We start from the raw sequence: 25,793 nt of genomic DNA on the forward strand, positions 1-25,793 counted from the left end.
AACGTAAGTCCTGGGACAAAGAGCCTCTGGTGTCACTGGAGGTACCTTCCCAGACTTCACAACCGGATTCTGATCTGTCGTTCATGGATGTCGCCCCCTCCTTGTCGGTGACGGGTGGGGACCCGGCGGTATGACTGGATTTAAAGTGTTCAGCCCCCATTTAAACCATCGTTCTGTGGTTCTCCAATGGAATTGTAATGGATACTATCGTCACCTTCCGGAATTGAAATCCCTTCTTTCGTCCTACTCTGCAGCTTGTGTGGTTCTCCAGGAATCTCATTTTACTGATGCTCACTCACCGACCCTCCGTGGGTTCCGTGGGGTCGGACCCCTGCGGACTTCTGGTGGCGTTTGTACATTGGTCCGTACAGACATTGCTAGCATGTGGATTGCTCTTCAAACTACATTGGAAGCGGTTGCTGTTAGGGTCCACTTCGATTCTGCAATCACAGTTTGCAATCTTTATCTCCCTCCTGACAGGACTCTTACACCTGCTACCTTAACCGCCCTTCTTCAGCAACTTCCTCCTCCCTTCCTCCTCCTTGGGGATTTTAATGCTCATTATCCTTTGTGGGGCAGTGCCTTTCCATCTAGACGAGGTCTTCTTATAGACCAATTTATTGCAGACCACAACCTGTGCCTTCTTAATGATGGCTCCCCTACTCATTTCAGTGCCGGTCATGGTACCTTTTCTGCCATTGATCTTTCTCTTTCTTCTCCCTCTCTCCTCCCTTCATTACACTGGTCGCCACACGACGACCTTTATGATAGTGACCATTTCCCGTTGATTATCACGCTCCCTTCCCGCTCCCCGATGGACAGGTTGCCTCATTGGTCTTTCCAACGCGCCGATTGGCCTCTATACACTGCACAGGTCGCGTTTTCTCCCTCTTTGTCGGGTTGTATTGATGACGTCCTACGTGACGTGTCTGACACGATTGTTCGCGCTGCTAGCCTTGCTGTCCCGCACTCATCTGGACCCTTTCATCGCCGGCAAGTCCCGTGGTGGAGTACGGCTATTGCCATTGCCATCCGTGATCACCGTCGAGCTTTGCAACACTTTAAGAGGCACCCATCCGTAGCCAGCCTTACTACCTTTAAACGCCGTCGTGCTAAAGCCCGTTATTTAATCAAACAGAGCAAGCGGATATGTTGGGAAAGATTTGTTTCTTCCCTTGGTTCTACTGTCCCCCTGTCACGGGTAAGGGCTACACTTCGCTCTCTCCAAGGTTGCCATCGGCAGTCCACCCTCGCAGGCCTTCACCTCCCAGATGGCATTTGTACGGACCCATTAGTTCTTGCAGAACATCTAGCGACCCATTTTGCAGTGGCATCAGCGTCAGCCTCCTATCCAGCTGCTTTCCTTCATCAAAAACAGCGGGCAGAAGCTTCCACCTTATGTTTCACCCCTTGTGAGTCAGAATCTTACAACGAACCTTTTACTGAATGGAAATTTCTTTCTGCTCTATCTTCTTCTCATGATACGGCCCCTGGCCCAGATTCCATTCATAACCAACTGCTTCAACATCTCAGTGCTCCAGAACGGCAACATCTTCTTCGGGTGTTTAACCATATTTGGCTCCAGGGTGACTTCCCTTCTCAGTGGAGGGATAGCATTGTGGTTCCTGTCCTTAAGCCTGGTAAGAACCCCCTATCTGTTGACAGCTATCGCCCAATTAGTTTGACCAATGTTGTTTGTAAGTTACTTGAACGGATGGTAGCCCGTCGGCTCAATTGGGTCCTCGAATCTCGGGATCCATTGTCCCCTTACCAGTGTGGCTTTCGGGAGGGACGGTCTCCAATCGATCATTTACTCCGCTTGGAATCCGCAGTCCGGCAGGCTTTTTCCCAGTGCCGCCATTTGGTCGCAGTGTTTTTTGACCTTCGCAAGGCCTATGACACGGCCTGGCGCCATCGCATCTTACTTACCCTTCATCAGTGGGGTCTTTGGGGCCCACTCCCGATTTTTATCCATCGGTCATTCAAAGTCCGAGTTGGTACTGCTTTTAGTTCTCCACAGACCCAGGAGACGGGCATCCCACAGGGTTCTGTCTTGAGTGTCCTTCTTTTCCTCATTGCTATCGATGGACTTGTGGCCTCTGTCGGTCCCTTGTTCACCCCTGCCGTGTATGTGGATGATTTCTGCATTTGGGTTAGTTCCTCCTCGATGGCATCTGCAGAACGGCAGCTCCAGGTAGCTATACGGTGTGCCTCTGCATGGACCCTCTCACACGGGTTTCAATTCTCTCCTTTAAAATCGCGAGTGGTCCACTTCTGTCGCCGTACTACGATCACCCTGATCCAGAGCTCTATCTCGCTGCACAAAGATTGCCTGTGGTCCCACAGTTTCGTTTTTTGGGTCTTCTTTTCGACAACAAGTTCACTTGGCTGCCCCATATCAGACTCCTGAAGGTAGGATGTTTCCGTAAACTCAATGTCCTTCGCTTCCGTGCCCACTCCTCTTGGGGTGCGGACCGTTCCCTCCTCCTCCGTCTTTATCGTGCTCTAGTTCTGTCTCGCTTGGACTGTGGTTGTCAAGTTTATGGTTCAGCTGCTCCTTCCACACTGCACGTGCTGGATCCAGTCCACCATCGTGGTATTCGTTTGGCCACCGGTGCCTTCCCTACTAGCCCTGTTGATAGTCTCCTGGTTGAAGCTGGGATCCCCCCCCCTTTCTGTTCGGTGGTCCCAGCTTCTGGTGTCTTATGCCCTCACTATCCGTTCCTCTCCCACTCATCCTTCCTATTCTATCCTGTTCCCAGACCATGGATGTCGCCCACCCGACTCCCGCACCGGTTGGGCTGCGCCTTGCGTCTCTTTGCCGTGATTTTCAGCTTCCTTCTTTTCCTGTCTTCCTCGCTCCCTCCCCTCCACCCCTCCTTGGTTAGTTCCTTGGCCTCGAATTCGGATGGATCTCCGCCGAGGTCCGAAAGATTCCATCCCCCCGGTGGTGTTCCGTTTCTTTTTCCGCCAAATTTTATGGGAGTTTCGGGATGCTGTTGTTTTTTACACTGATGGCTCTAAATCTGCTGATCATGTTGGGTATGCCTTCACGTCCTCTGTTGGAACGGAAAGTCATCTGCTGCCACCTACATGTGGGGTGTTTACTGCGGAATTGATGGCAATTTCCCAGGCCCTTACCTGTATTAAACAATCCCAACACAACCGCGTTTTGTTATGTACGGACTCGATGAGTGGCCTTCTTGCTATTGACCGGTGTTTTTCGCGCCATCCCTTGGCCTCTGCCATCCATGACCATCTCGCTGATATTCACCGTCCTGCTTGTTCCATTGACTTCCTTTGGGTCCCTGGCCATGTGGGTATCCCGGGTAATGAGCTCGCTGATCGTTTGGCTGGGGGAGCAGTTACTTACCCCCCGTTTTCTGTAACCCCTCCTGCAGTGGATTTACGGCTTCACATTAAATCCCACTTCGCACAGTCATGGGCCAATTCTTGGGAGACTACTCCCCGGTCTAATAAACTTCGTGCAATTAAGGTGACACCGGGCCCGTGGCGTTCTTCCTTTCGCCTCTCCCGAAAGGACTCGACCACACTGTGTCGTCTCCGCATTGGCCATACCAGGCTGACCCATGGTTTTCTTTTGCGTGATGAGCCACCTCCACTATGTGGTTGTGGAGCCTTCCAGTCAGTAGCCCACATTTTGGTTGAATGCCCCCTTCTTTTGGCTCTACGTGCTAAGTACAGACTCCCCCCCCCCCCCCCACTTTACCTTTGATGTTGGCTGACGATTCCCGGATGGTCTCTCTGGTTCTCGGTTACCTCCGGGACAGTGGTTTTTATTCTCAGTTTTAAGGTTTTTAATCTCTCTCTGGTGTTGGGGCAGGGCGGTGAGTGAGTGTTTGGGTGTCTCCCACTGTAGGCAGTGTTCGGAGAGTCCCGATTCACCTCCCTGAGCGGAATCCTCTTTTCTTCCCCTTTTACTCTGTTTTTACCCTTTTTTTTAAGGCTTGGTTAGTCTTTCCATTCCCATACGTACTTTTTACATTATAGCAGTTATACCTTTTAAGTCACAGGTGGTCTTGCCTATGCTGCTTCAGCATAGTGTTGGGTTCGTTCTCTTGCCGACTTCCCTTATTTTGTTTTTTTACCAATGACAACGTGACTGCCCTTTTACGTTTTTCCCTTTTTCCGTTTTATTGTTCTGACTTTACTGAGATGTCCCATTAGCGGAATGGAGCCTATTTGAAACAAGGGACTGATGACCTTGCTGTTTGGTCCCTTAAACCTCAAATAACCAACCAACCATCCATTCAAGAGGCTGTCTATGCCTTGGAATGGTCCTGTCCTTTTGTGATGTTTGTGTGGACCCCAGGACATGTCAGCATCCCAGACAACGAACTTGACGACAGGCTGCCCAAACAGGCTACGCGGAAACAGCTTCTGGAGATGGGCATCTCTGAATCTGACATGCGTTCTGACTTACCCTGCAGAATGTTTGGCTTTGGGAGACAGAAAGGCATAACAGTACACACAACAAACTACATGTCATTAAGGAGACTACGAATGTGTGGAAGTCTTCCATGCAGGCCTCTCGCAGGGAATCAGTTGTCCTCTGCCGGCTCCGCGTTGTCCATGCTTAGGCGACACACGGGTACCTCTTGCGCAGTGAGGACCTGCCTCATTGTCGGTGCAGCACCCAGTTGACAGTGGCCTATATTCTGGTGCACTGTCCCACTTTGACTGCCCAGCGACGAAATCTTGGTTTACCAGACTTGATGCTGCTCATTTTATCTGACAACGCCTCATTGGCTGATTTAGTTTTATGTTTTATTTGTGAGTGTGGGTTTTATCATTTGATCTAAGTGTTAGCACATGTCCTTTGTCCCTCTCTGTCTTCCATCCTAGTGCTTTTAGGGTGGAGGTTTCAATGTGTTCCAGAGTGGCTGGCTTTTCCTTTTTATTCTCGTGGTCATCCAGCCATTGTAATTGCTTTCTTGTTTTACTCTCTTCTGTTTCTAGCATCTCTCTGTTGTTTTCGTGTCCTCTTTTGTTCCTTTTAGTGTTCGTTACCTTTCCTTCATTCTTGTGGCTTTTCCTTTCTTTCCGTTTTGTGTTATATGTCTCGTCTGTTTTATTCTCACACTTGTGGCATTGTTGTATTAGGAACAAGGGACCGATGAACTCATAGTTTGGTCCCTTCCTCCCTCTTTTAAACCAACCATCTTCAACCAGATCTGGTGCGATGGCACCTTTCCATTGCAATGGCGAGAGGGCACCATTGTTCTAGTGTTAAGGGGAGCCGGAGGTGGTCAAATCCAAAAAATTATGACTTTTTTTACCCCTACCGAAAATTAATTGGAACATTCCTCTTTAATGTAAACTTTAAATTATTGTTCTACTCGCCCTAGAAGTGGAGTTATTACCATTTTCCCCCATGCCTGCAGAGGAAATGGGCGGCCGCTGAATGCATCTAACACCCTCTCGTGACTTCCTGGCGAACTGCTTGGTATTTTCTCGGCCTGTTACGCATACAGCACCTTATGTTACGCATACAGCGAGTGTGCAAGGGTTGGCTACATTGTTTTCTGTGACAAATGAAGTGCTAAGAGCGCGGAACATCGTCTTTGCTGTTTACCGTTTCGAATTAGTTCAGTGTTGCGCCTGTTGTTGGTAGTATTATACTTCTTGTGTAAAGCGTTGTTCTGGTTACGATGCCACATTTTAGTAACTGTGTATATAAGAAGAGTAAGAACGTAGGGAAAAGAAAATTAACACTAATACCAAGTTGCGATACTACAATTACTGAAACAGTGCGTTCTTCTGCTAAGCAACACATGGCCGGCCATAGCCATGGACATCTTCTAGCAAGAAGCTGACTGGTGGAAGTGACAGATTTCGGGAATATGTTAGTGACAGTGATGATATTAACGAAGTACTGAATATTGGATTATTATCTTCTGTGCTGAAAGAAAGTGTTCTGTGCAAAATGTGTTCAAGTGTAGGAGTGGGACTAGAGATAACAAAGCACTTTGGTTTAGCTTGTGAGATGAAGATAATCTGTGCATGTTGCAAGTATCAAGTGACTTTCTACAATTCACATGCCAGTCTCTTTGGTGAAAATGGACGATCTAGAGTGTTTGATGTGAATGTTCGACTTGTGTATGGTCTTCGATCCATTGGAAAAGGGTCTGCTGCTGGTAAACTGTTTTGTGGTATTACGAACTTGCCATCGCCTCCAAGCAAATTTGTGTACTACTGTGAACTGGTAGGATCCTCTGTTGAAGATGTGGCTTTGAAAACCATGAAGGAGCCCCCTGCGGGTCCGGGGTAAGAATAGGCCCGAGGTAGTCCTGCCTGTCGTAAGAGGCGACTAAAAGGAGTCTCAAATGTTTTGGCCTTAATGTGATGGTCCCCCTTGGGGTTTGACCTCCATTTTTCAAAATTCTACGGAAGTACGAGCCTTTTGGGGAAGGACACCTTACATGGTGTACCACTGGTCCTAAGTGCACTAAGACCTTGGCACTCAGCATTGCACCGGCGTTGTCACCATACCCATTATTCCTCAAATTGGGCCTAAACGCCTGATGGGTTGTCCAAGTTACGCTCATAGTGCATCTCCATCTGCACCAGCGATCATGATGGACTTTCCATGGCACCAGAAATCCAGCACGGTAGCCAGCCCGTTGTGGTGGGGTCGTCATGTACCCTCTAGGTTGTAGCCCCCTGACAACACAGGGATCGTACTGCCGATACCTGAGCTGCACCCTCCCCACGTTGGCCAAGGAGTAGATGCCCGTCTCCTTGGGGCATCAGGACTCCCGGCAATGGTCATCCTGCCAGGTGGCCCTTGCTGCGGCTGGGTGGCGCCCGTGGGGAGAGCCCCTGGTCGGAGTGGGTGGTATCGGGGCGGACGTTTCGCACATGAAACGTCAACACGTATCAGGTCGCTCTGTGGCCGAGTCTTCCAAAAGAAAAGGTACCGTTTCTAGTTCTGGTTCTCCTGCCCTTTCCCCCTTGGCCACTCCATGGGAGGAGGGACAGGCCCGCCGGCTTGGGGCGAAGTACTTCCCCCACTATTTGGTCTGTTCTCGAACAGATGGGGGGACGTTCGCCACCTCCAAGCCCATGTTCTTTGTTCAGCACATTGAGGACGTCTTCGGGGAAATCGAGGCTCTCAGCAAGATGCGATCAGGGTCCGTTCTTATCAAGACCACCTCTGCCACACAATCGGCGGCACTCCAGGCGTGCGACCGCCTAGGGGACATCCCAGTCTCCATTGTCCCACATCTGGCACTAAATAGGACGCAGGGGGTTATTTTTCATCGTGACCTCCTGCTACAATCTGATGAGGAGCTCAGGGCCAACCTGGAGCGCCGCGGCGTGCATTTCGTCCGGCGAGTCCAGCGCGGCCCCAAAGACCGTCGCATCGACACCGGGGCCTTTATCCTCGCCTTCGAGGGGGACGTTCTCCCGGAGAAGGTAAAGGTGATGTGCTACCGGTGCGACGTGCGACCTTACGTCCCGCCTCCTATGCGCTGTTTTAGGTGTTTGCGCTTTGGGCACATGTCGTCCCGGTGTGAGGCTGAGCCCCTTTGTGGCGACTGTGGACGTCCTCTTCGTGAGGAACATACTTGCACCCCACCACCTCGGTGCCCTAATTGTCCTGGCGTCCACTCGCCTAGGTCCCCAGACTGCCCCGCCTATCAGAAGGAGAAAAAGATACAAGAAATCAAAACTTTGGATCGGCTCTCTTATTCTGAGGCCAGGAAGAAGTATGACCGCCTTCATCCCGTGTCACTGGCCACTTCGTTTGCCTCAGTTGTGTCCACTCCTTCCGCTGTATCCTCTATCCTGTCCCCCCTCCGCCTCCTCTGCCCATCAGGGGGCTCTGCCTCCGCCTCCCAAATCCCTCCCTTCCAACTCCTCCTCCACCGCGGCCCCCACCCCCCCTGCCCAAGGGGCCACCCTTCCTCCTCCTCCCCCCACGCCACCTGAGAAGCAATCCTCTTCTCAGGCGTCCATCGGGGAAACGTTCCGGACCCCAGCTTCCGAGGTCCGGCGTTCCAAAACGGACCCCGCGCGTGAGGACCTTCTTCGGGTCCAGCCCACCATCCCTGTGCCTCCTCGGCCTTCCAAGAAGGCCTCCAAGAAGAAGTCTCTATCCCCCTCTCCACCCCGGCGCGTTTCATCTGACACTTCATCCGTGAGTCGCTGCTCCCGGCCGTCCTCAGTTTCGCCGGGACGCTCTGCTGCCAGGCGTTCCGCCGGCCTTTTGTCGGCAAATGATGCGGCCCCTCCTACACAATCAGGGACAGCGGCCGCAGCTGGCGACGAGTCGATGGAACCGGATCCGCCTGCCGTCAGTTGTAGCGTTGTTGCCTCGCAACCTGGCCCTCCGCGGCCATCGAGGTGACCAGCTCTTCCCCATCTCGTTCCCCCAACTTTTTGACTAGCAATGGCGTTGTTTCATTGGAACATAAGAGGTATTCGATCTAATCGGGAGGAATTACAACTGCTCCTCCGCCTGCACTGTCCGCTCGTCCTTGGTCTCCAGGAAACCAAGTTGCGCCCGACTGACCGTATTGCCTTTTCCCACTATACCTCGGAGCGGTATGGCCTCGCCCCTGTGGACGGTATCCCAGCTCATGGTGGGGTCATGTTGCTCGTTCGGGACGATGTCTATTACCATCCCATCCCATTGACCACCCCACTCCAAGCAATAGCTATCCGCATTACTCTTTCTGCTTTTACTTTTTCAGTTTGTACCGTCTACACTCCGTCATCTGCTGTTAGTCGGGCTGACATGATGCACCTGATCAGCTTCCCCCGCCGTTCTTATTGTTTGGCGACTTCAATGCCCATCATCCCCTTTGGGGCTCTCCTGCATCCTGTCAAAGAGGCTCACTCTTGGCGGATGTCTTCAACCATCTCAATCTTGTCTGCCTCAATACCGGCGCCCCGACTTTCCTCTCTACACTCCGTCATCTGCTGTTAGTCGGGCTGACATGATGCACCTGATCAGCTTCCCCCGCCGTTCTTATTGTTTGGCGACTTCAATGCCCATCATCCCCTTTGGGGCTCTCCTGCATCCTGTCAAAGAGGCTCACTCTTGGCGGATGTCTTCAACCATCTCAATCTTGTCTGCCTCAATACCGGCGCCCCGACTTTCCTCTCGGACTCTACTCATACCTACTCCCACTTGGACCTCTCGATCTGTTCTACCACTCTTGCCCGTCGGTTCGAGTGGTATGTCCTTTCTGACACCTATTCGAGCGACCACTTCCCCTGCGTCGTTCGTCTCCTGCACCACACCCCATCCCCACGTCCTTCGCGCTGGAACATACTGAAAGCTGACTGGGGACTTTACTCCTCCCTGGCGACCTTTCCGGACCACGATTTTTCCAGTTGTGACAGTCAGGTCGAATACCTCACGGCTGTTATTATCCATGCTGCCGAACGTTCCATACCTCGTACTACTTCTTCTTCACGTCGCGTTTCCGTCCCCTGGTGGAAAGATGCTTGTAGGGATGCTATCCGTGCTCGACGACGTGCTTTACGCACCTTTCGCCGCCATCCTACGTTGGCGAATTGTATTGAATACAAACGACTCCGAGCGCAATGCCGTAGAGTCATCAAAGACAGCAATAAAGCTTGCTGGGCCTCTTTCACGAGCTCCTTTACCAGTTTTACTCCCTCTTCCGTTGTTTGGGGTAGCCTGCGCCGGCTGTCGGGCATTAAGGCCCACTCCTCAGTACCTGGCCTGACCTCAGGTAATGAGGTCCTTGTTGATCCTGTGGCTGTCTCCAACGCCTTTGGCCGCTTTTTCGCGGAGGTTTCAAGCTCCGCCCATTACCATCCTGCCTTCCTTCCCAGGAAAGAGGCAGACGAGGCTCGGCGACCTTCCTTCCACTCGCTGAATCTGGAAACTTACAATGCCCCCTTTACTATGCGGGAACTCGAACGTGCGCTTGCACTGTCCCGGTCCTCTGCTCCGGGGCCAGATGCCATTCACGTTCAGATGCTGGCACACCTTTCTCCGGCGGGCAAAAGCTTCCTTCTTCGTACCTACAATCGCGTCTGGACCGAAGGTCAGGTCCCCATGCGTTGGCGTGACGCCGTTGTTGTTCCTATACCCAAACCCGGGAAGGATAGACACCTTCCTTCTAGTTACCGCCCCATTTCTCTTACAAGCTGTGTCTGTAAGGTGATGGAGCGCATGGTTAATGCTCGGTTAGTTTGGATTCTTGAATCTCGACGACTACTTACTAATGTCCAATGCGGCTTTCGTCGCCGCCGCTCCGCTGTTGACCACCTTGTGACCTTGTCGACATTCATCATGAACAACTTTTTGCGAAGGCGCCAAACGGTAGCCGTGTTCTTCGACTTGGAGAAGGCTTATGATACCTGTTGGAGAGGAGGTATCCTCCGCACTATGCACAAGTGGGGCCTACGCGGTCGTCTGCCCCTTTTTATTGATTCCTTTTTAACGGATCGAAAGTTTAGGGTACGTGTGGGTTCCGTATTGTCCGACGTCTTTCTCCAGGAGAACGGAGTGCCTCAGGGCTCCGTCTTGAGCGTAGCCCTTTTTGCCATCGCGATCAATCCAATTATGGATTGCATTCCACCTAATGTCTCAGGCTCTCTCTTTGTCGATGACTTCGCGATCTACTGCAGTGCCCAGAGAACATGCCTCCTGGAGCGCTGCCTCCAGCGTTGTCTAGACAGCCTCTACTCATGGAGCGTGGCAAATGGCTTCCGGTTCTCTGAAGAGAAGACGGTTTGTATCAACTTTTGGCGATATAAAGCGTTCCTTCCGCCATCCTTACATCTCGGTCCCGTTGTTCTCCCATTCGTGGACACAACTAAGTTTCTAGGGCTCACGTTGGACCGGAAACTGTGTTGGTCTCCACATGTCTCTTATTTGGCGGCCCGTTGTACACGTTCCCTTAATGTCCTCAGAGTTCTTAGCGGTTCATCTTGGGGAGCGGATCGCACTGTCCTGCTTCGCTTGTATCGGTCCATAGTCCGATCGAAGCTGGATTATGGGAGCTTCGTCTACTCGTCCGCTCGGCCATCCCTCTTACGCCGGCTCAACTCCATCCACCATCGGGGGATACGTCTTGCGACCGGAGCCTTCTACACTAGTCCTGTCGAGAGTCTTTACGCTGAAGCTGCCGAGTTACCATTGACCTACCGGCGCGACATACTGCTGTGTCGGTATGCCTGCCGGCTGTTGTCTATGCCCGAACACCCCTCTTACAAGTCCTTCTTCGCCGATTCTCTCGACCGTCAGTACGGGTTGTATGTGTCTGCCCTGCTGCCCCCCGGAGTCCGCTTCCGTCGCCTGCTTCGACAATTGGATTTTGCCCTCCCTACCACCTTCAGAGAGGGTCAGAGCCCGACACCACCTTGGCTCCAGGCTCCGGTTCGTATTTATCTCGACCTCAGCTCACTCCCGAAGGAGGGTACTCCGGCTGCAGTGTATTGCTCACGGTTTGTCGAACTTCGTGCTCGACTTGCTGGTCACACCTTTATTTACACCGATGGCTCCAAAACTGACGATGGTGTCGGCTGTGCCTTTGTCGTCGGGACCGCCACCTTTAAATACCGGCTCCTTGACCAATGTTCCAGCTTTACGGCCGAGCTTTTTGCTCTCCATCAGGCCATTCAGTATGCCCGCCGCCACCGCCATTCATCGTATGTACTCTGCACTGACTCACTCAGTGCTCTTCAGAGCCTTGGGGCTCCCTATCCGGTCCATCCCTTGATTCAACGAATACAGCAGTCCCTCCATTCTTTCGCTGATAATGGCGGTTCTGTCAGCTTTTTGTGGGTCCCCGGACATGTAGGAGTGCCTGGGAATGAGGCTGCGGATGCTGCCGCCAAGGCTGCAGTCCTCCAGCCTCGGCCAGCCTCCCATTGTGTCCCGTCATCTGACGTTTGTGGGGATGTATGTAAGAGGCTTGTGTCCTTGTGGTGGGATGCTTGGTCATCCCTCCAAGGAAACAAGCTCCGGGCAGTAAAACCGCTCCCAACTGCTTGGACAACTTCCTCCCGACCATCTCGGCGCGAGGAGGTCCTTCTGACCAGGTTGCGGATTGGGCATTGCCGGTTTAGCCACCGCTACCTGCTCTCTGGTGACCCAGCCCCGCAGTGCCCTTGTGGTCAGGCATTAACGGTGCGCCATGTTTTATTGTCGTGTCCCCATTTTAGTCAATTTCGTGTTGTCCTGTCCCTGCCATCTACCTTACCGGATGTTTTAGCTGATGACGCTCGAGCAGCTGCTCGTCTTCTGCGTTTTATAACTTTAACTGGCTTGACCAAAGACATTTAACCTTTTTACTTATTTCATCTGCATCTTTGTCAGGTCCTTTTGATGTCCCCCCATCCCCTTGAGTTTTAGCAGGTTCCTTGTGCTCTAACACCAGTGACTGGGCGCTAATGACCTCAGCAGTTGAGCGCCCTTAAACCCTACAAAAAAAAAAAAAAAAAAAAAAAAAAAAAAAAAAAAAAAAAAAAAAAAACCATGAAGGAAGCAGTGGAGGAATCTGTAGAAATGAACGGTGGTTCTAGGGATTTGTTAGTGGCATTAGATGGTTCCTGGCAAAAAAGGGGTCATAAATCCCTGAATGGGGTTGTAACTGCTACTTGTGGTGATAGTGCAAAAGTGATAGATGTTGCAATATTATCAAAATATTGTAGGTGCAAAAATCAAATCAAAGGAGAGCACAGTGGAACCTGTGAGGCAAATTTAGTGGATCAAGTGGAGCAATGGAAGTGGATGGAGTGAAACAAATTTTTGAACGTTCAGTTCCCAGATACAACGTTAGGTACAAATACTACCTTGGGGATGGTGACTCCAAAGGTTTCAAGACTATAGAGGAACTGAAACCATGTGGAAATGAATTTGTAGTTGAAAAGTTGGAATGCATTGGGCATGTGCAAAAGCGTACGGGTGCACGGCTTCGAAGGCTCAAACTAACTTTGGGTTCAAGTAAGCTCAGTGATGGAAAGACAATAGGAGGGAGAGGCAGGCTTACTGATGAGGTGATTGAACGTCTACATAGATACTATGGGTATGCTATAAAGCAAAATACTAGTAATGTTAGTGACATGCGAAAAGCAGTGTGGGCATTGTTCCTTCATACTGCCTCTTTCAGTGGATACCCTCAACACAGCCTGTGCACAAAAGATTCCTGGTGCAAATATAATGCAAAAAAGGACTATGATCACAATCATGGTTTGCCAGTGGCTGTGATAAATGCAATAAAACCAATTTTTCATGACTTAGCACAGCCAGAATTGTTACACAAATGTCTACACGGAAAGACGCAGAATCCTAATGAGAGCGTAAACAATTTGATGGAAAGTTGATTCCTAAAAGGGTGTTTGTAAGCATAAAAACACTGCACTTTGGCATTCATGATGCAACAGCAACCTACAACCAAGGGAACAGTGTGAAGTGTGAAGCTCTGAAAGCATTAGAATTTACAGCTGGGATGAACACTGTACGAGCACTAAGAAATATTGACAGAGAACGGATGAGAGGAGCAGAAAGAAGAGAAAGGCATTTGAAGTATGATGGAACAACAGGCCAGAAAAGAAGACAGAAGAGGAAGCTTTTGGAGGATGAAGAAGAAGACCCTGATAATCCATCCTATAGTGCAGGAATGTGTTGAGAAACTTTGATAGCCATTTCCCGTAAATTAGAATTTTTCGAATATAAGGAACATTTTCTCAAAATCCACTCAAGCTAGAGAGATGAAATTTTTATACAGCACTCCTAGTGGTCGAACTTACCTTGTAACACAGCCATTTGGCAATATGTTCAGTAGTTTCATTTCAGTTTAATTATAAAGCAATTATTTGTAAAAAAAATTTGGGTCATTAATAAAAAAAAGCAATTGGAAGGAAACTAGAAAAGATACTCCAAAATCCCTCTGTCATAACTGCAATACTAAACCACTCTATATGAAAAAAAAAAATGCAAATTTTTCTATTTGGTAGTTTATTCATAAATGTTCCTCAAACTTAGTGATTTTAACATGGGCAGCATAGGCACCTCCGGGTCCCCTTAAGACCTGGTAAAAACCCGCTTGATGTGGATAGCTATCAGCCCATCAGCCTCACCAACATTCTTTGTAAGCTGCTAGAACGTATGGTGAGTTGGCAGTTCTGTTGTGTCCTGGAGTCATCTTGTGTCCCTCGAGTCTACCATCCAAACAGCTTTTTCCAGGTGCCAAAACCTGGTTGCCGTGTTTTTTTGATTTACGAAAAGCTTACGACACGACCTTGCGACATCATATCCGTGCCACATTGTATGAGTGGGGTCTCTGGGGCCCACTCCTGATTTTTATCCAGAATTTCCTGTCACTCCTTTCTCTCCATGTCCAAGTTGGTGCCTCCCATAGTTCACCCCATATCCAGGAGAATGGGGTCACACAGGACTCTGTATTGAGTGTATCTCTATTTTTAGTAGCCATTAACGGTCTAGCAGCAGCTGTAAGGCCTCCGGTCTCAGCTTCTCCTTATGCAGATGACTTCTGCATTTCGTACTGCTCCTCCAGTACTGTTGTTGCTGAGCAGCGCCTACAGGGAGCCATTCACAAGGCATGGCTTCCAGCTTCCAGCTGTGAAGTCGTCTGTCATGCACTTTTGTCGGCATCGTTCCGTTCATCGAGAACCAGAACTTTACCTTAATGACAATTCACTCACTGTAGTGGAGACATATCAATTCTTAGGACTGGTTTTCGATGCCTGATTGACTTGGCTTCCTTACCTTCGTCAACTTAAGCCAAAGTGCTGGCAGCACCTCAATGTTCTCCACTGCCTGAGCAACACCAACTGGGGTGCAGATTGCTCTACGCTGGTGCAGCTCAACAGAGCCCTTGTCCAATCCCGCATTGACTATGGGAGTCTGGTTTATGGTTCGACGGCGCCCTCAGCATTGCGTTCACTCGACCCAGTGCACCACTCTGACGTTAGACTAGCGACGGGAGCTTTTAGGATGAGTCTGGTGACCAGCGTACTGGTGGAGGCTGGAGTCCCTCCATTGCAGACCAGATGTGCACAATTGCTCGCTGTGATGTAACAAAATAAAAGTGAAGTTGTTATTAAATGGAAAAGTTGGAATTTGAGATTTCGCTTACTGTTTGATCAATCACAATTGGCGTAAGAATCAGGGATTGACCATTGTCATAAAATATTGCATTATGAAATGTGAATGGTCTTTGCTTGCAGTTTCTCGTGGCTTGAAGCAGTCACAGCTAGCATGCTGTTGATTAAGAAATTGCATTATCATCTTTCTAATTACTTCATGATCGTAGATATGATCATACCCGGTCGTGAAGTTATTGTTATGACAAAACAATTTCCTAAGGGACCAGAAAGTTCTTATGGGCGAAAAAACAACTGTAACATCTCACAAAAGGGAAATTCAGTATTAAAGCTGATGCAAGAAGATGATAAAACAGTTTTCTTTTTGTCAATGTAACACGCACATTGGACTGCTGATCTTGGTGTCTGTAATCTTAGCAAAATGCATAATTAAACTGAAAATAATACTGAGGAGATGATAGGAATGAGCACTGCTAAATGATTCAATGTTTCCAGAACAAATATATATTATAACTAAAACATGTATCGTACCTTGTGCTTAGTACTACAGTGACGGTAGATTTTTATGTCCATTTCATGTCCATTGAGTGCTCTTTAATATAGCCATTGTCCTCTTGAGTCATCCGTGCATTGTCTTGATAAGTTATAACAGTTCTTCTTTTTACACTTCACTCAAACTTAGACGGAACACGTTTTTATACATTTAGTAAAAATTAGATCAGACCACCACAAATCTGCAGCCATCTTACTTAAGAAAAACAGTACAAGTGTTTTGCGCTCAGGGCTTAATTTCTTCTCCAGTGAACAAAATAGTGAAGGATCTCATATAGATCCATATTCTTCTGTTTATATTGCTGCCCAAAGACGACGAATTACATTATTTAGGAAATTCCACCGTTGCTATGCAACAACTTATCGCCAGTTACATTGCAAACATTCGTAGCTCTCCAGAGCATCCGAATTAACCGTCTGCTTTTCCCAACCACAGCAGTTCATCTCCCACATCGGCAGCTCAGGTCAGGGCTTAAGATTGCAGTTCTTGTCCGATCCCTTCTGTCTGAACTGGAGTCCTTCCCCTTACCACCTCTACTCGAGGTCCATTTACGTACACCTCCATGGTGTTCAGAGACCAGAGTTTTTTTTCTGGTCAAAAGGGGAGAGCATTTTATATTTTTGTAGTGCATGGAGAGATACTGACACCTTCTTTCACACTGCAGTTATGTGCTCAGTCAAATTTAGATTTTCATCTATTACCATGATTAGACTCTTTACTAAAGGAGAGAAGTGGATATTTGCCCTATTTAGAGTTACCAATGGTAGGGATTCCCAATATTTCAGACTAATGAGCCTAGGATGACTAACCAGTAGAAGTTGGGTTTTGGATGGGTTGAGCTTTAACACTGTATCCTGCAACTATTTTGATGGTGCACACAGATCGATATTGAGAAACTCAATAGTTGTCTTTATGTTTATTGGTTTTGCAGTTAGCTACAACCAGAGATAGTCAGAATACATTTGGTGTTTGCAGTAGGACAGAACTGATGATACATCATTCACGAACAATAAAAAGGGTATAGGATCTAATACCGAACCAAGGGGGATGGCTGATACTACATGCCTCCATTGTGACTTTATGGTGTCAGACATAACCTGCTGGTGAGATGTCAGCTATGAGCGTACTGTGCTTGATGAGAAATTTAGAGTGCCAAGTTTGGCAAGTGGTATTGGAATTATAGTGGTACAGAACCTCCATGGAATTTATATCAAAAGTATTTCACACATTTTTCCTAGGAACGAAAATATTGTTATCAGCTGTTATGTTTATAGATGGTCATGGATCACATCTTACTTTGCATAATAGCAAATTTTACAATGAAAATGATATGACACTTGTAGCACATCTTCTCAGTGTTACTAAACTTCTTGGACTTATGGGCATGTCATATGAACCAATCGTTGTTGAGGGAAATATGTTGCTACAGGAGATACCGACTGAGTGCACAGTAACTACATTTCTGCAGTGTGTGTTTAGTAAAACTGGACTTGTTCCATAGAATCCAGAAGCTGTAAAGTATTAGATAGTTCCTTCAGTGGGTGATAATCTTATACTCTCTAGTGCAGCTGACCCACTCCTGGAGAAATGGATTGGACTAGCATCTCTCGAAAAGTGTACCGAAAAAAGGCAGAAACTTAAAATACAAGCCTCAGATATTCTGTTGATGTGCTCGAAGGCATACTGAATGATCTTTCACTGCTTCTGTCCTGGAAGAAAATAAAATCAGAGTGTAATAACTCACATGTTGGTGGAGCTGGCACTCAGGAGAACTAAAATAAATGAAGCAGGAGGAGGAATTGGAATGACAGACCAAAATCAATGTGAAGTAATCTTATAAGGTGATTTTATCCTGATGTTTGCCTTCAAGATGAAAAGAGAATTTAAGTGTCTTGCATCATTCTACAAGTGTTTGATGATGCTGAAGCAATGGCAATGAAATATTGCAGTTCACAGAAAAAAAAATAGTTTTGCATTGATGAAAAGATATCATTGTTGTTAGTGCATCTCAGATCATCAACGTAGTGCCTTCTCCTCTCTTTAAGGACAATCTGAAATGTGATTTCCAGAATGCCATTGACTGTACAGGAGATAATTTCATAAACAAACACATTATTACATAGTATCAGCTACTGATTATCTGCCTACCAAGTACTGTTATCAGCTACTGATGCTTCCACCATCAATAATTTATGTATTTTTTTAAAAAATAATTTGAAGTTCTGTGATATGCTAGAGTGTTTAAATATCCCACCCCAAAGCAATAAAGTAACCTATATATTAAAGTAATTTGAATGTATTATTAAATTATACTCTTTAATATAAAATTGGCGGTGGTTTGTCTCTTAACAACTACTGGTGCCTTTCCATTACAAAAATTCAGTAAGAGGCTGTAGGAAACTAGACACTGGGAGAGGCTCCAAGACAGTGGATTGTATGTGTCTTAAGAGAGCTGAAAGATCCTTTGTTCTCTGAAAACTCAGTGTAACCTGAATTTAACAAATTTGCATAAACTGATACCACTGCTGTTTTCTGTGGGTCATGGGATATCGATTGGTGATGGCTGGAGGAGCTGTATTGTCCTTGTGAAGAGCCTCTTTTTCTGCGTGCTTCATTGCATTTAATGTGTCCTCATTGTTGATCTTCATATAATGGGAAAATTCCACATTACCCCCTGTGAGGGTGCAGTATCCACTATAAATCACCCAGTTTCAGCAAGATTGCACTTCCCAGCAGTAAGTATGCTAAGGCTTAATCTGAAGAGGCTGAAAAGGAGCGCCTTGGTTAGCCTGCAAGGACATTGATTCACTGAGAATGCATGACTGGAGTTGAAGCAACTTGTGAGATTCAACTGGTCATATGCAGCAGGCAGTGGGATTGTGTGTCCACTACTTGGGAAGCATCAGCACCATGTGTGATCCATTTCACTAATACGCTGTCATCGTTGCTGGGCTATATATCTCACATTGGTATATAAACTGTTGTATAATATATTGTTACCAGTCTACTGGTGTATCACAGTTGGCAACAGAATTGCAAGTTTCTGTCCAGTGCCTATAATGATTGTGTGGGATCCAGTGGACCAAGTTGATTATGCCCACTGAACCATGACTACAGTGGCATAGGACTATGAGTGCCCTCAGCCACCATGATGTAGGATAGCCGGCAGTTGCGACTCACCTGACTCGTGCTCTGAGCCACTTCAAGATGACACGATTGTCTGTGCTTAGGACAGCAAGTTGCTATTTTAAGAGCTGGATTCTGTATCTTGTTGCATTATTTATAATGAGTCGTCTTATATTTGGAGAGAGACAAGTTAAGTAAATCTTTGTTTATTGTGTTATTGTGTTTGCTAGTCATTTCTGCTCCTGTCCAACTTTCCTATGATGACAATTTCTGCACTCCTCTGAAGCCCATCTCTCGTTTCCATTGAGTACGAAGTCATACACTACATAATCAATGTTTTTTATTCAGTTTTACATTTTTCATCTGTGTTTTTACTTCTTGAAGACATAGTCTTGAAAGCGTATGTTGGATCGTAATCCAGTGAACTTAGATATTCTTTCAAACAGTATAATTCGTCTTATAATTAATTGTATTTGGATAATGTAGTTTAGTTTCATTATGGACTGCCTACTTTCACCAACACTTGTGAAGAATTTGACCTTAATTCACTTCGGTATTCACACAAATAATGTGATAATGCCTTAATCTTGCATTAGACACACTAATACCATTAACAAGAGGCCAGTTACACAGGCACAGAGTTTCGTTAATAAAAGAACAAGTTAGCAAAAGCTCAACATTTTCTGGTGACAATCCTTTAATGACTTGGCATATGAAAGAATCAGAATTTTATTGCTTTCTCATTATTTACATAATTGTGTAAATCATTAATTTAAAGCACAGGAGATTTGTCAATATAAATAATGGAACTGAAGAAGAAGATAAGAAATAAAAATTTTAATTTACAGAAATCATTACAAAGTTATTTTTCATTCCTCTACAAAGAAACCTTAATCATCATTTAAAAATTATGTGAGTGAATAACAACATTTTGCACTAAAATAGTGTGTAATTTTGTCTTCATTAAATCTAGTTTCGTACTGTGAAGGTTTTTTCGCTTTTAATTTACCATAAATTTTCATGGCGATTTGCTGAAGAGTCTGGGTGGAGAGTTTTACCCCGTGAGTTGGATACATGAAATTATCTTTGTTTCTTATGTCATAGATATATTGAAAATGGTTTTGTGTAAATAATTCTGAGTTCGTATGCGTAAAGTTCATAAATGTAAATGCATTGAATACTTAAAATTTTTAGATCCCGGAATAAAGGTTGGCATAAATCTATAGGTGTAATATTACACATATTTCTAATAATAGTTTTGTTGAAGTAATAATATGCTATTTACATTATTTGCATTCCTCTGAAAGATTGTTCCATATCTTACCATTGATTCACAATAGCTGTGGTAAACAACTTTCCTGGTGTCCACATCACTTTTGTGAGACAACATTGTCATTGCAAATGCAAGACTGTTTAGCTTTCTTGCCAAGTAGCTTATAACAGAAGACTAGGTTAAATTTTTTTCCTGAAATATACCCAGGAATTTGACATAAACTGCTTTTCTATGTTCCATGATTTATATGGATTATTCGAAAGTTACATGATTTTGACTGTTTAGTTTTAAACTGTGCTAGTTGATGATGCTTTCATGTTTAATTTTAATCCATTTACAACTCGCAATTAATGGGCTTACTAAGAAACAGGTAAGCTTTTGTACATTTGCTAATGATGAACTGTTCTATGATTATGTAAAGCACAAATGAATATTTCGTCCATAAAGGACGGCATTATAATGGCTGTGATTATTGATAAATACAAATACAAGATGATGGTGTGAACTATTGAAATGCATAACAGCAAAATAAATAAGTGACTGACACAGGAAACTGTTTTATTTGTATTATGTAAAGCAGTTATCATTATTCCTGTTAACAACAAATAGGTTTACCTGCAGTATTTTATTTACTTACATTTTATCACCCCATTGGACTACCTTAGTCAGTTTAATAAAAAGGGTTTTCATGTATCCTCCTAGCCGAGTACTACATTTCCTTGGTCTGAACTTCCTGTCTGAAATCACCCTTCTCATTGTTTATTTGTTGGTCATGGTTTGTAATCCAGTTTATTTGTCTTTGATTTTCTTAATTTTGTCTGTTTCATTTTTTAAAATCTTTCTGTTATTTCACATCTGCCTTACTTCCCATTAGCCGTCTAATGTTGCTCTTACTGTTCCACAATTCACTATTGTTCTCCATAAGATTCTGATTTCTGGTGTCCTGGTTAGATGCCAAAAGAACGAAATGTGTTTTATGTTATAAAATTCCTGCATATCAGCTTTCTTGTTTGAAATAAAAGAAATAGTTATTGTCATGTTTTGGCTTACTAAATGTATTTTATTGAAATCAGATTTAAGAATACATACAGAAGACATCAGTCTTTACCACACTTTTCCACTTCTCACACATAGTAAGAACAGTTAGTCAACAGCATATGATGAATTTGTTATAAGGAGAGTTAAGTCCACCCAAAAAATTTTCAACAATAAAATTTGTAAGGTACAATTAAAAGTATTATATAATTATGTAAGATGTTTTAAAAGTAATCGGATGGTTAGTTAATGGAACTATCTGTCTTGCTGTGGTCATGTGTGCTTTAAGGAAGCTAAGTGATCCACCATTTGTTTACAGTCGTATGAACAAGATGAAGATGACCAATATGCTCCAGGGTATGACGTTGGTTCATTTCCTAAAGATTTTGGATATGGTCCCTTCGACCAGGATGGCGATGGTCCCCCAGGCCCTCTGGCTGGTGAGCAGAAACCGAGAATATTGCTGATGGGCCTTCGGAGGTGAGAAATAAAATAAATTATCAGCAGTAACATTAACATACTAATTCATGCATGTTTTCATTATGAAAACAAAAATGAAGTACAAACGATGTGGAGTAGTGAAAAACAGGATGCTGTGTATTGATTTTAATAGGTCTGATGTTGGGGTTGTCCTGAAACGCATTGTGTGAAGAGAAGTAAAATAATTTTGGTGATGAAGATTAAAATTATACCATTCATTGTTCAATGCCAGTATGGTCACAGATTTCCCAAAGCCTTTCTGTCCAAAGCAGTAAAACATTATTTGTTCAGGAGGAATTTTAGGTATTGCTGTTCAAAAACTTAATGGTTTCCACTCTCATTTTTCCTGGTGGTGTGTGTTAAAATATATTATCAACAAGTATTCATAAAGGTGAAGATTGTGGGCTGATCTTTAAGAACATCTCTAGTGTATTGTCATGTTTGTTTGCTAAAAATGTGTTCTAAATTATTGAATTGCACTTTCTAGAAAGAGATGCCTTTGTAATATTTAAACACCAGTATTTTTGATGATGAAGTGAATTATTACTCTGCCAATGTGGTTAATGTTAATCTTACCTAAGTCATAAAATCTAGGCTGCTGCTTGGTTGCTTTCATACTGAATGCTCACCTCAACTGTGCTGGTGTTGGCAATATAGCACATTTTCTATGTAGACAATACTTAATTTTGAGGAGGCTATGACACTACTTGAAGCCATAATATTCATGAATGGATCTAGATGATGGTTTATATGGTTTATGCAAGAGACGTTTATTCACCTTTGAATGAGGGAATTATGCCTTTCAGGGATTTCTTTTGTATGTCATTGTGTTTCCGATAGCTACTGATGATCTTCAATCTTGAATGGGAAAAATGGGACTTGCAAACACTGTTTGTCTATCAACACACCTCAGGTGGCCTTTCAAGTGTAGATCTTGTGTGCATTGCCAGCACAGGAAGTTGCTCACATAATTTATGTACAACACAGCATCATCATTTGAATGTTGAAGCACTATCGTATGACTCAAAAAATTAAAAATTTACCACCTAGAGTTTGCTTGCGGTCAGTAATGCAAGATGATGTTGGTCACTGCATATAAATTATGGTTTTTAGGTGAGACGAGAATAAAATTGAACTACGTGCTGTCATTTTGGAGGCATCTGGGAGGACCATGTCAATGCAGACAGTACACAAGTGTCTACATGTGACCAATTTGGTCTCTAGGCATCCATTACAAGCAATAGTAACCCCCACCACCACCAACACTATTGTGCGCAAAGAAGGTGGGTAAAGAAATACCTAAAATGGGACGTTGACGAATGGTGTCAGTTCCTGATCACTGACAAGTGCAAGATTTGTCAGATGCCTGATTACTGTTGAAGAATAGTATGGAGGTAGCCAGATACCAAGTCACATCGTAGGCATGCAGTCTTACAGTGCCAGCAAAGAGGGGTTCAGTCATGTTGTGGGCTGGTATCATGGACAGACGTCAAATGACTCATCACTGTCGAATGTTCTTTGATGGCTGTGTACCATAGGAACAGTATTCTTCAACCTATTTTCTAACCGTAGAGCCAACACTTTGGCCATTGGTTTGCCTATCAAAATGATAATGCATGCACAAACTGCACCCATCTTGTGAACACCTTCCTCCAAGAGATAGAAAATGGCTTCGTGGTACCTGTAGTATCTGCTAACATGAATGTGGCAGAATGTACTTGGGGCCAGGTCCAACTTCCAGTATGGCATCACAGAAACACTCACCAGATACTGAAGACCTCAGTTGGGCCTTTGTCAGGAAATGGGACTGGCTTGAGCAGCAACGCCTTGAACATCATGTGAACAGCATGCCAAGGTGGGTCTAAGTATGTTACCATGCACCGGATGGAGCAATGCAGTACTGATTTAGCTAGTAGCAGTTTTTGATTTGCTCCCGGGGGGCTTATAACTGTTTTGTGAGTACGTGTTTATCAAGCATGGGGCTGGCAAGCCACTGTACTTCTTCCTTTCCTGTGTTGTGGTCTTACTCTCTGACTTTATCTTTTCTCAAACTTCTTATCTTCAAGACAGATTCCCTGCTGACAAGCTAGTTTGCTCATAGCGCATAGATTATGGCTTTTCTTACCACATATTTTGGTTAACTCTGTTCAGTCCTTACATCTGGGTTCGATCTCTATCTTTTCAAAATTTTTTTACACAAGCACAGGCTATGTAGTGATGCTCACTCAATTGTCTTGCATGGTAGCCAGTCCCTGTGGCAAGGTTGTCAGGTACCTGCTCACTTACAGATGTTTGACTGTGCAGGAAACCTACTATTGATGAGCAAGCTATTACCTTCTCACACCTGCCTAAGAATAGGTGCCATCGTTCATGTTGGGGCAACTAGACCCTGGGAAATGCCCATCGAGCCCTGTGACCATTGCTCTGGCTGGATGGCACCTGTGGAGAAGAGTCGCCGCTCAGAGTAGACGGAATGGCAGATATTTGGCACAGTAAAAAGACCAAAGTTATCATTTGGTGGCTATAACACTCCATCTCTTCAAACAGAGCTGAACTATTCAGTGCAGATTATTATGGCCATTATTAACTTCTCTTTCTTGGCCATGCTGTAGGAGGAAAGCAAAAATAAGCAAGTTGCAGTAACATACTTCCTCCAGGTCTTGGTTTACAACCAGACTGCTTGAGGCTGCATTCTAACTATTGAGCTGATGTCCTTTGAGAACAAAATTGGAAATATATTTGGAGAAATCTCTTCCCTTAGTCACTAAAGAAGTGGTTCTGTCATTATTAAAACAGAAGTATTACTCTCTTTGGAAACCTATTACCATAACACCCCATAAGAGCATGACCCTTGGTACTGGGTTTAATTTTTCACCGGTCCTTAATGCTGCAAGCAGATGAAGAAGAGATGGGTCTACTCCGTAATCTTGTATGTCAAGATTGACACTAGAGTACTCATCTTTACTTTTGAGGAAGATTTTCTTCCTGTGAGAGTCAGAATTGTGGTCTGTCATTGTGATGTGAAGCCATGTTTTCCACCCCTGATTCAGTGCTTTAAATGCCAATGCTTCGGGTATATGTCTTCCCCATGCAAAAAACCGAATGTGTGCTGACTTGATTGGCCAATATAAGAAAACTCGCCTTGTGAGCTACCACCTTCTTGTGTCGAATGTAGAGATGGCTACCCTCCCTGATCCCAGAAATGTTACCTGTATTAAGGAACACAAAATCCAGGAACTTAGTCTCAGATCATCTCTCACATTTTTTAGCTTGGAGAAAGTATGTCTCTTGTATGCTGTCCCAGTGGTATTGGCATTGATTCACATAGGCGTTGGAGCAGGGCACATACTTACCTGGAGATGGCCACCTTAATCTGAAAACTCTCCTTCCCTTTCCTCCTGTTTGTTTAGGGACTTCGATGTGTACTTTCTCCTGTGGGTGGAGGCAGGGGCCACACATCATCATTTAGTAGTGACCTTTTGATTAATGAACTTTGTTCCGACCTTGATCTGTCTACTCAGCGATGGTAATCTGTCCTTTTACGTGATACCCAAAGCACCTTCTTGGCTATCAACATTATGATCTCTATCTCCAATCGTGTGGCTTTGCTACATGATGAACTTTTTGCCTGTGACCACGTCTCAGTGACCTTTCTATTTACTTGAAAGCACTCAATGGACCAATTTCCACGTTGGGCTCTCCTGAAGGCCAACTGGCAGTTATGAACCTCTGCCATTAGTTGCCCTCCTCCACCTGGTTGCCTTGACGTGGTTGTGCGAGACGTCTCTGACTCAATCACATGTGTTGCTGGAATTATTAACCCACTTTCTACAGGCCTTCTAAACTGGTGACTGGTGCCAAGTGGGACTAACAACATTACAATAGCTATTCGGGATCATTGAAGGGCTATGCAGTGTCTCAAGCGCAACCTTCACAGAACGTCCTCATCATTTTTAAGCATCTGTGTGCAATGACTCACTACATAATAAAACACAGTGAGAAGAAATGCTGGCAACACTATGTCTCCTCCTTGGAAACATAAATGCCGTCATCCCAGGTGTGGTCATGCTCTGTAGTTTACTAGGCCGTCAAAGGTAAACAAGTGTTCTGGGTCTCCCCCTTTTGGTGGTAAATCTAATGATGCATTGTTTACTGCTGAACAGTTCATGACCCACTGCAACATTGTTGACTCCCCTTACTTTGCTCCCTTTCAAATGTGCAAAAGATAAGTTGACATTCCCCTATACT

At 45.3% G+C, this 25,793-nt stretch overlaps 1 protein-coding gene across 1 annotated transcript in view; it reads left to right on the forward strand.

Moving 5' to 3' along the window:
• Nucleotides 1-25,793, forward strand: part of LOC124606028 (ras-related GTP-binding protein C) — a 114,358-nt gene that overhangs the window by 22,508 nt on the left and 66,057 nt on the right. The window contains exon 2 of the mRNA XM_047137995.1: nt 21,385-21,545. Within this exon, the coding sequence (XP_046993951.1) occupies nt 21,385-21,545 (161 nt within the window). The remainder of the gene's footprint in view (nt 1-21,384; nt 21,546-25,793) is intronic.

This window comes from Schistocerca americana, chromosome 1 (assembly GCF_021461395.2).
Source record: "Schistocerca americana isolate TAMUIC-IGC-003095 chromosome 1, iqSchAmer2.1, whole genome shotgun sequence".
Taxonomy (NCBI): Eukaryota; Metazoa; Arthropoda; class Insecta; order Orthoptera; family Acrididae; genus Schistocerca; species Schistocerca americana.